This window comes from Peromyscus eremicus, chromosome 23 (assembly GCF_949786415.1).
Source record: "Peromyscus eremicus chromosome 23, PerEre_H2_v1, whole genome shotgun sequence".
Lineage (NCBI taxonomy): Eukaryota > Metazoa > Chordata > Mammalia > Rodentia > Cricetidae > Peromyscus > Peromyscus eremicus.
Genome location: NC_081438.1, coordinates 7,500,478 through 7,510,124, shown reverse-complemented (window position 1 = coordinate 7,510,124; position 9,647 = coordinate 7,500,478). Strand labels below are relative to the sequence as shown.

The window sequence follows — 9,647 nt, the reverse complement described above, 5'->3', positions numbered from 1 at the left end:
GCAAAAAATACACACAAAGTTTCCACTCTAACAATTTTTAAGTTCATAGTTTAGTGGCACCAGGTGCCCTGGAATGTTGCGTAACCATCACCACTATCAGCCCCAAAAGTAGTTCAATATTTTAAACAGAAGTCCATGGAAATTCCATACCCGTTACACAGCAACTCCGCACACCCAACACATTATGTCTTCAGTTCTACTTTCTGTGTTTAGGTCCGGGCACCCAACTCGGGAAGGAAGTGGAGGGTAGGAGAAGGGGGAGGGGAAGAGGAGAGAAGGGGAGGAGAGAGGAAAATACCAGTAATGTCCCACATAAATGTCCCCTATTCCACTAATGTTGTTTAAAACTTTTTAATCTCCTCAGGGAGAAAGGCACCAAGATACATGTGAATTAACTTTGAAATAGTTAAACCGGTATATCTAAAATATTGTCATTTCTATGTGCCCCGTATAAAAATCACTATTGAACTTCTTTCCATTCTTTGCCGTGCTCTGAGAGATTAGAAATCCTTGGGCAGTCAGATCTCGGGTAGGAGCCCACCACACCAGTGAGCTCAGGCTCATTGGTCACTTTAAGTTGTTTCCATCATCCTACCTTTCAAGAACTGTCACCCAGAAACACTACAGTCCTTATGAATCTATAGCCATCACCGTCAGCCACATCAGAAATGTGCCCTCTGCCCCGCATCTGCTCTGGCCTCACCTTTCTCTTGGGGTCACACCACCCCTGGAGATACCATAATACAAGGGTGAATCTACCTGTTCCTTATCTGTGGCTCCCTAGCCACGACAGCTTGGGTCCAATCGATTACTTTAAACCTCTGTAAACTCGCTTGTAAAGCTGGATCGACCCGCGGTTATGGTCACGACCCACTGGAGAGGCATTCCAGCCTGGAGGAAACCTGCAGGAGAAAAATCACTCCAGGCTTCCATTTGCTTCTCCTTCTCCCTTGTCTCTTCCCATCCCTCAGCTTCTCCAGCCTCCGTCCCAGACACCCAGTCTCGGAACATCTGCCTTGTCCCAGACCCACACAGGGTGGGAAGAGGGGAACAGGAAATTTAGCCTGTTCTCTTCCCAAAAGTTGAGCGGGAACCTAGAAAACCATTGCTCATTGCAGGGAAACTAGAAAACTCCATAGTTAGAAGCCATTCCAAAAGTCAGAGAGGAGCAGTAAACCAACCCCTCAAGATAGTTTGCCACTCAGAATTTTGAGACGCCTCTACAATGGAATTGGGGCTGAAGGGGAGCGTGGGGACGGAACACACTGGCCTTGCTCAAAACCAACTAGTAAGAAAATAAAATATGCATTCATGCCGAGGATAAGGGAAACAAACATGACCTTTGACCTAGCAGTTTCATGCCTAGGAACTGGAGGCAAGCCCCAGCCATAGGCTATCCAGCCCAGGCTCATCACAATGGGAAGTCACAAATAAAGGCTGTAGAATTTCAGTCAGGGATTATGGAATAGCCCTGGAATAATAGGCAGCCGTTGAAAATAACACCTTAGGGGGCACTGAAGAGATGGCTCAGTGGTTAAGAGCACTGGATGCTCTTCCAGAGGTCCTGAGTTCAATTCCCAGCACCCACATGGTGGCTCACAACCATCTCTAGTGGGATCTGATGCCCTCTTCTGGCATAAAGTTGTACATGCAGATAGAGCATTCATAAACATGGAGGGAGGGAGGGAGGGAGGGAGGGAGGGAGGGAGGGAGGGAGGGAGGGAGGGAAGGAAGGAAGGAAGGAAGGAAGGAAGGAAGGAAGGAAAGAAGGAAGGAAAGAAGGAGGGAAGATAGTTATCTGCCTATCTCATTACTCGCTGTACCAGAGACCTCTTGCCCTCATCAAACTTACTGTTCTCTTCTTTCTAGGCCCACAATCACTGCAACACACACACACACACACACACACACACACACACACACACAAAATCTTCCCAGGAGGTTGCAACTGAACTCCAGCTCAGGGAGGCGGGCAGATGTGATGAGGGTGACCTCAGGAAGGAGGCTTTTAAGCAGCTCTGACTTCTCTGCACTCCCTGCCCTTCCTGGATATAAACAGAGATGCTACAAGATGGGAGAGTGATGCCTGAGAGAACAGTGGGCTGGTCAGCCCACCTGGAACTGATTTGTGAGCGAGGAAACCACCTTGCTCTATCAGGGGCCAGTTATCACCGCCAATCCCATTTAACTGACCTTTGTAGGAGGGGGGCTGTTCCCCTCCCTCTACATCCAGTCTGACCACAAGACTCACTCCAACTCACAGGACACAGTGGAAACAACACGGTGTTCCAGGTCCCTTGCAAGTACTGTCCTTGCTCTCCTGGGACACTAACCCTGTAAGAAATCACCCAAACCATTGCCCTGTGATGCTCCTCATCCTGTCCTAACTCCTTCTTCTTCCAGCTTCATGTGGCCCTGTGAATGAGGCCAGACCAGCGATGGCATCGCCAGCCGAGCACAGCCCACAGACTCACAGGAACCGGTCTCAAGCACAGACTTTCCCAAATGGACTCAAGTCCAGGGAGGGCTCATTACAAAGAAACCAAGAACGGAGGTGGATGGACAAAGAGCGGGGTTGCTAAGTGTGGCCATGACGCCTGTGCCACACGAGGAGATGTCATGGCGTCTGCCCTTGGCCCCCAACACCCATCACTTCCCTCCCCCTGCGATCTGACCACAATCGGGTCGGCCCAGAGCCGTGTCCCATGCCGGAGCCTTCCAGCCCTGATGTCTCTTGGTCACCATCCAGATGACCTCTGTCAAATCCCATTCCTCCTCCAGAGCAGGGATGAACCAAGTCTCACCCACCACCTATTCTTGTCAGGCCCCAAAACGAAGAATAGTTTGGTTTTTTTTTTTTTGGTTTTTTTTTTTTTTGGTTTTTTTTTTTTTTTTGGTTTTTCGAGACAGGGTTTCTCTGTGTAGCTTTGCGCCTTTCCTGGAACTCACTTGGTAGCCCAGGCTGGCCTCGAACTCACAGAGATCCTCCTGGCTCTGCCTCCCGAGTGCTGGGATTAAAGGCGTGCGCCACCACCGCCCGGCGGTTTTTTTTTTTTTTTTTAATGTATAACAAATCAAAAGAAAAAGAATAAATACATCATAGTATAGGAAAATAATATCAAACTCAAAATTCAGGGGCCACAAATAAAGTTTTATTGGGAAACTTCCCCATGTGCCCACACCTCATGGGTGGACTGTGGCTACTGCAGGCTAAGGCAGTTGGGTAGAGCTGTCTGTGAAACGTGGGGACCACAAAGCCTAATGTATTTGCTATTCAGCCTTTAACAGAAAAGGCTGGCTAGCTAGTCCCTGGCATCACACCTGCTGTCAATCATCTTTTTACTGTATTCCCTCCAAAACCTCGGAAGACTTCTGTCTCCTCCCACAAAGAGATGAAAATGGTCAGTGCGACTCCCCTGTGCCACGTAAGACCCCAGGAATCGGGGGCTTAAATTCACATCTTGTGACACTCCATCAGGTGCCCTCCGCTCTGAGCAAAGCGGTCCCTAAGCGACACTGTGAAGTCTAGAGAGCCCCAGGGTCACCTTTGCTACCATCTCCACCCTTCCCATCCATCTTTCCACTCCAGATCCCCACCTCCCCCAGCCACGCAGGCCCCCGTCACTGGCTGGCCAAGTTTCCCCAGGTGGATGCTATGGAATAAATACCACACACACCCCCAGGGTAATCCTTGGAAAAGAAAAACACCCTGGGCTCCGTCCTCTCTCGGAGCTACCTCGTGCACAGACGGCAGCATAAAGGCTCTGAGAAGTCCTGTACTCCGTGTTTCCAAAATCCCTTCACCACAGAGTTGGTTTGGCCCGCAGAAGACTTATTGAACATCTTCTTCCAGCATAGAGCTAACATCCTACACAGTCAGGGTTCTCCCAAACATACTCAAAAGTGCCACTCAAACTCCCCTGCTCCCAGCCATTCCCCTGCCATTTATTCTACACCATCCCCTGCTAACCACCATCGCTGTTATGGTTTGAATGTGAAGCGTCACACACACACACACACACACACACACACACACACACACACAAACAGGCTGGTGTGCTTGAGCATTTGGTCCCCAAGCGGTGGCATTGTTTTAGAATGATGTGGAACCTTTAGACCAGTGGTTCTCAACCTTCCTAATGCTGCAATGCTTTAATACAGTTCCTCATGGTGTAGTGACCCCCCAACTGTAACATTATTTCGTTGCTACTTCATAGTTTTGCTACTGCGATGAATCGTAATGTAAATATCTGATACGCAGGATATCAGATAGTCAACGCTAAGGGGTCACGACCCACAGGTTGAGAACCACTGCTTTAAAAGGCAGTGCTTTGCGGATGGAAGTGAGTCCCCAAGGGGCGAGTCTTGCACTTTGATATCTGCTCTCTGCTTCCTGACAATGGACTGAGCATGAACAGTTCCCTCATGTTTCTGTCACCACACTTTCTCATCCTGATGGGCTGTGACTCTTTGTTTTTGTTTTGTTTGAGACAGAGCCTCACTATGTAACTCTGGCTAGCCTGGAACTCATCAGAGATCCACCTGCCTCCTGTCTCCTCAGTGCTAGAATTAAAGCCACGTGCCACCATGCCTGACCTGGGTTCCTTTTCAAATCATAAGCCAAAATGAATCCTTGCATCTAAGGAGGGCTAGCTGGGAGGGACTGGAGGGAGAAAGGGAGGTGGGGGAGAATGATGTGATACTATTTCAATATTTTAAGTGGAAAAAGTACAAAATAAATAAATAAGAATAAAAACAAAACAACAACAAAGAAAAGCCCTTTTTAAAAGTAGTTTCCAACAGCATTCAGTCCCAACAAAGGGAAAAGTAATAAATACAATCTGCCCCTCTGCTACTGTCTGCTAAGTACCTACTGACACTATAGTTCATTGGTGTCTTCAAAAGTGTCACTCTTGGTGATCCTCACAACCACTCACTAAGGCAGGAATTGTTGTTACCTTACAGTTGTCAGTTTGGGTTAAAATGTTTACATTTGTATCCAATATAAAGCAGAACAGAGAGGAAGACAACCAGCCTCCAGCTCCAAAGCATGGACTTTCTTCTCCATCAAAATAACTACCAATAAAATATGGGGGCTGGTATCACCAGTGGTCCACCCAATGTCCATTGCCACCTTCCCCCATGAAAGCAGAGCCTGGTGGTCGGCACAGGGGTCATCCCAGGCAAGGAAAATGATAGCTTTTCCACTTCTCTCCATCCAGCCTCCCTTGCAGCTAGAATATTTGATCCTAAAATGGCCAAGGAAACGTAACTGAACATTGCTGTTGAGAAGGAAGGTTACCATGGGAAAGCCTTTATTTCCTAAAGCCAAAAATACGAAGCTTCCATCTCTCCACACTTGCAGAGTCCTCCTCTTTCCTGCCTGGAATGCAGATGTGACAGCTGCAGCAATGGAAGTCATCTTGGAACCGTCACACACACACACACACACACACACACACACACACACACAAAAAGGCCATCAGAACTTCCTGAACGTTTGGCCTTCCTGAACGTTTGGCCTTCATTGACACTTTGCAGGGATGTACACCTTTCTTCCCTACCCAAGAAGCATGCTTTGTGAAGGCCAAGTTCATGTGGAGTGTTTTTATTTCTTGAGGCGTACGGCATACACACTAGCTATCATGCATGTCTTTAGGATACTCCACTCAGTCTCTTGGTGATGCTGGTGCCTGTGAGCAGGGAGCTGTGGCCATTAAGTGGCAGAAACAACCAGGAACTTGTCTCTCAACATGCGATGCCTTGAGCCACCTCGGGACTCTGCCCAAAAGACGAATGTCATCAGATGCAGCCCATCGACTTAACCAGAGCGTGAGCCAAATAAATCACCTACATACACATCTGGGCTGGCAAGATGACAGTGGGTAAAGACACTTGCCTTGAAAACCGGAGGACCTGAGCTCAATTCCTGGAACCCTAAGTACTCACTTGTGTACTCACTGGCACATGGAACGAAAATTCAAGATGAATTTAAAACAAAAATAAATAGCTGGAACACACATTTATGTCCTAACAGATTAGGATTTTTGTTGTGTTTTATTCTTCTTGTTGCTATTTGTTTTGTTTGTTTGTTTGTTTTTGTGTTTTTCAGAGTTGGAAGCTGAACAGGATGTATTAGGCAAGATCCCCACCACTGAGCTACAACCCGGCCCTCTTTTTCTTCTTAATTGGAGACACAGTCTCGCTGTGTGGCCCAGGCTAGCCTTGGACTTGCCCTCCTTGTGTCTCAGCTTCCCAGGTACTAGGGTTACCGGTGTGCACCACCATGTCCAGCTTGGATAAGTAATTCATAAAGTAACCCTATCAAAACCTGAATCAGAAACCTGGGGGTTGGGGTTATAGTCAGCAGTAGAGCCCTTGCTCTACCGGGGGAAACCTGGGGGTGGGGGATATAGTCAGCGGTAGAGCCCTTGCCAGCATTCACAAGGTCCTGGGTTCAATTCCCAGCACCACCAAAGAAAACTTACACACAGAAGCACACTGTCTGCTTACTGAAGGCAGATTCCTGGGACCTCTCTCCACTTTCAGCTAAATTAGAATGTGACCATTAGATGCTGGGCATCCACGCTTTAGCCAGCACCCCCACGAGGCTTTCATAGCTGTTAGGGTAAAAAACTCAGTGAACGCAAATTCTAGTGGGACCACACCTTCCCTGGCACTCCTCCCCTAACCCCTTGGTCTTAGAGAACTAGAAAGTCACAATCGGCATAGTCGCTCCAGAACAGTCACTGGACAATATGGATCAAGTGGTTGGTGTGTCCTGTGGTACCCTCAGAAAAAGATGTATTCCCTATTGTGCTGGCTAGTTTTACGTCAACTTGACACAAACTTAAGTAAATCTGAAAGGAAGGAACCTCAACTGAGAAAACGCCTCCATTATATCCACCTGTAGGGCATTTTCTTAATAAGTGATCAATGGGGGAGGGCCCAGGCCATTATAGGTGATACTATCCCTGGGCTGGTGGTCCTGGGTTCTTTAAGAAAGCAGACTGAGCAAGCCAGTAAGCAGCACCCCTCCATGGCCTCTGCATCAGCTCCTGCCTCCAGGTTCCTGCCCTGTTTGAGTTCCTGTCCTGACTTCCTTCAGTGACAGACTATAATATGGAAGGGTAAGCCGAAAAAAACCCTTTCCTCCCCAACTTGCTTTGGTCATGGTGTTTCCACCACAGCAACAGGAACCCTGACTAAGACACCTATGATTCCAACTTCTTGACCAGCACACCAGGACTTCTGTCCCCCAGTTTCAAAATGTAAACCACCTTGCAGAGAGACCAGACAGAACCAAGTGCCACAGTTGGTTTGTGTGTTTGCACAGTGCTGGGGATTGAACCTGCGGCCTTGTGCATGCTACAAAAGCGCTGGACCACTGAGCTACCTCCCCAGCCACAGAGCGCCCAGCCGTGTCAATCACCATCTCTTGGGAGTCCTCAGAAGATGGGACAGAAGGAAACATGTGAGAAACGTAAGCTGTAATAGTCACAGCCTAGCATGGAGGCTCTTGGTGACAGAGGGTAGAAGAGATGTCGTAGCGGCGGCCTTCAGGGGTTATCTGTGTACGCTGTCCTGGTTATAGTTCTGAACCAAATCTGCTGTGGGCCCTGTGCAGAGACCGGGGCTGGGCTAACACATCCCACACTTTTTCTTCCAGCAGCAAACGTTAGCCAAGCGCTCTCTCTCTCTCTCTCTCTCTCTCTCTCTCTCTCTCTCTCTCTCTCAACTCTGAGAAAGGCAATGCCTGTGCCTCCCAACACTCTTCCCACATTAACATTTATCTTATTTCATCCCTGGGATCCTGTTACCACCTGACAGGTGAGCAGAAACATATATCCGAGGATGGCAGGCGTGGTATTAAAATATACACACACGAACTCCTCTTTCCAAATGATAGCCAGCCTCCCGCATCCTGGCTATCTGGCTACATTTAAAACCACACAGGGAAAATAAAAGGCCTGAAAGTGAATCAGAGAGGTGCATTCAAGCAGATGACTGGGTCAGCCAAGACTGAAGACTTCAGGCTTCAGGAACTCACAAGCCAAAGACCAGCCGAACCACCAAGCTCCATGAAACATGGCCGTGCCACTAAAAGGGGAACCTTCCTTTGCTCTGAGCTCCACACACCACCCCCGGCAAATGCCAACTAGTGGGAATTCCCAAATTAAATCAAGCAATGTGGACAGCTGGGCCATTTTGTGGGAAGGAAGGTGAGGGGGCTGGATCCATCTGACATTTTGAACAAGGTGGATGCCCAAGGATTTCAGAACACCAGGCCTTTCCCAAAACCCTGAAAGCTTCCTCTGAGAAAATGGCCTTTGAAGGAAAAAGAGTTCCTTCGATCTCTCTGTGGTAACTTTGTAGCCATTCTCTGTCACCGTCTCTCAGCAAACTGCTTCCAACTCCGCTCAAGTTCTGTCGGAGAGATGCTACAGAGAGCCAGACATAGCTCCTTCTCCTGGACCCCCATCCACCAACTCTCACCAAGACAACCCAAGAGGATTTTTCCCACGCCACCTAGTGCAAGAACCACTCCAGGCAACCGTAATATCGTTTCTTTTTACACATTTTGGGCCTGCATCAATCCCCTTACATCAAATGATTGTGTTAGAAATGGGTAGTTCCCTGGGGATTTTTTTTTTCTATTGCATGTGGTTTCCTAAGGTGTATATGGAAGGTGAGGGGTGAGACACAGAGCAAAGGGTCGAGTCTTTCCATTCAGGCAGCCCCATCAAACCAGTCAAAACCACCTTTGACCACCTGCAGAACGCACAAGGTCACGTGGGTTCCCTGCAGCTTCTTAACGTGTCTCCCAGCACACAAGCCCCCGTGGCATATAAACAAATCCCCAAACGCAAAGAAAAGGGAAAAAGAAGAAGAAAAGAAAAAATAATAATAATAATAAAGTAAAGAACTCCCTCCTCCCACAGGAAAAGAATAATCATGGCAACAGCTACAACCCATAATAATAAATACGGAACAGCAATTATTACTGCTACCACCGCCACCCGGCCGAGCACAGACAACAGCCGCACTGGGAAGGGACATCCGCGCTGGCTTTGCCGGGTGATAAATCATAGCGCATCATTCGTGCCCACCTGCTTTACCCTTCCCCTCCCCAGGCCCTCCCTCAACAAACAGAACCCCAAAGGGATGGGGACGGACTGGAGGAGGGGAAAGGAATGAAGGATTGCGCCCCCCTCCCCGCGCCCCGACCCCATCCCAGGCAACACCTACCTCCAGGGTCCGGATCTCCTTTTGCGTGAGGTCGTTGGAAGCTGCACACTTCGTCCTAAGCCCTTCCAGATTGGAGATGCTCAGGTCTATCATGTTCTGAACCAGCTCGCACTGCTGCAAGGCTTTTTGCAAACTCAGAGGTTGCTGCTCCTCGCTTTTCGTCATGTTTTCCTCATCCATCGCTCACTCTGCAACCCCCCTTCCCCTCCTCCTCCTCCTCCACCTCCTCCCAGAAAGAAAAAAGGGGGAGGGAGGGAGAGGAGGTAGAGGGAGTCCACCCCCCTACGCCTCTCCAACCACTGCGACTTCTCAGCAGTGTCTCCTGAAGAAACCCAACATCTCACACAAGCTTGAGGGGGTGGGGGTTGGAGGAGGGGACAAGAGCCAAAATTTATTAT

At 48.7% G+C, this 9,647-nt stretch overlaps 1 protein-coding gene across 1 annotated transcript in view; it reads right to left on the bottom strand.

The window, feature by feature from the left end:
* Nucleotides 1–9,429, bottom strand: part of Ksr2 (kinase suppressor of ras 2) — a 359,063-nt gene extending 349,634 nt beyond the window's left edge. The window contains exon 1 of the mRNA XM_059249748.1: nt 9,250–9,429. Within this exon, the coding sequence (XP_059105731.1) occupies nt 9,250–9,429 (180 nt within the window). The remainder of the gene's footprint in view (nt 1–9,249) is intronic.
* Between the last annotated feature and the right edge of the window lie 218 nt (nt 9,430–9,647).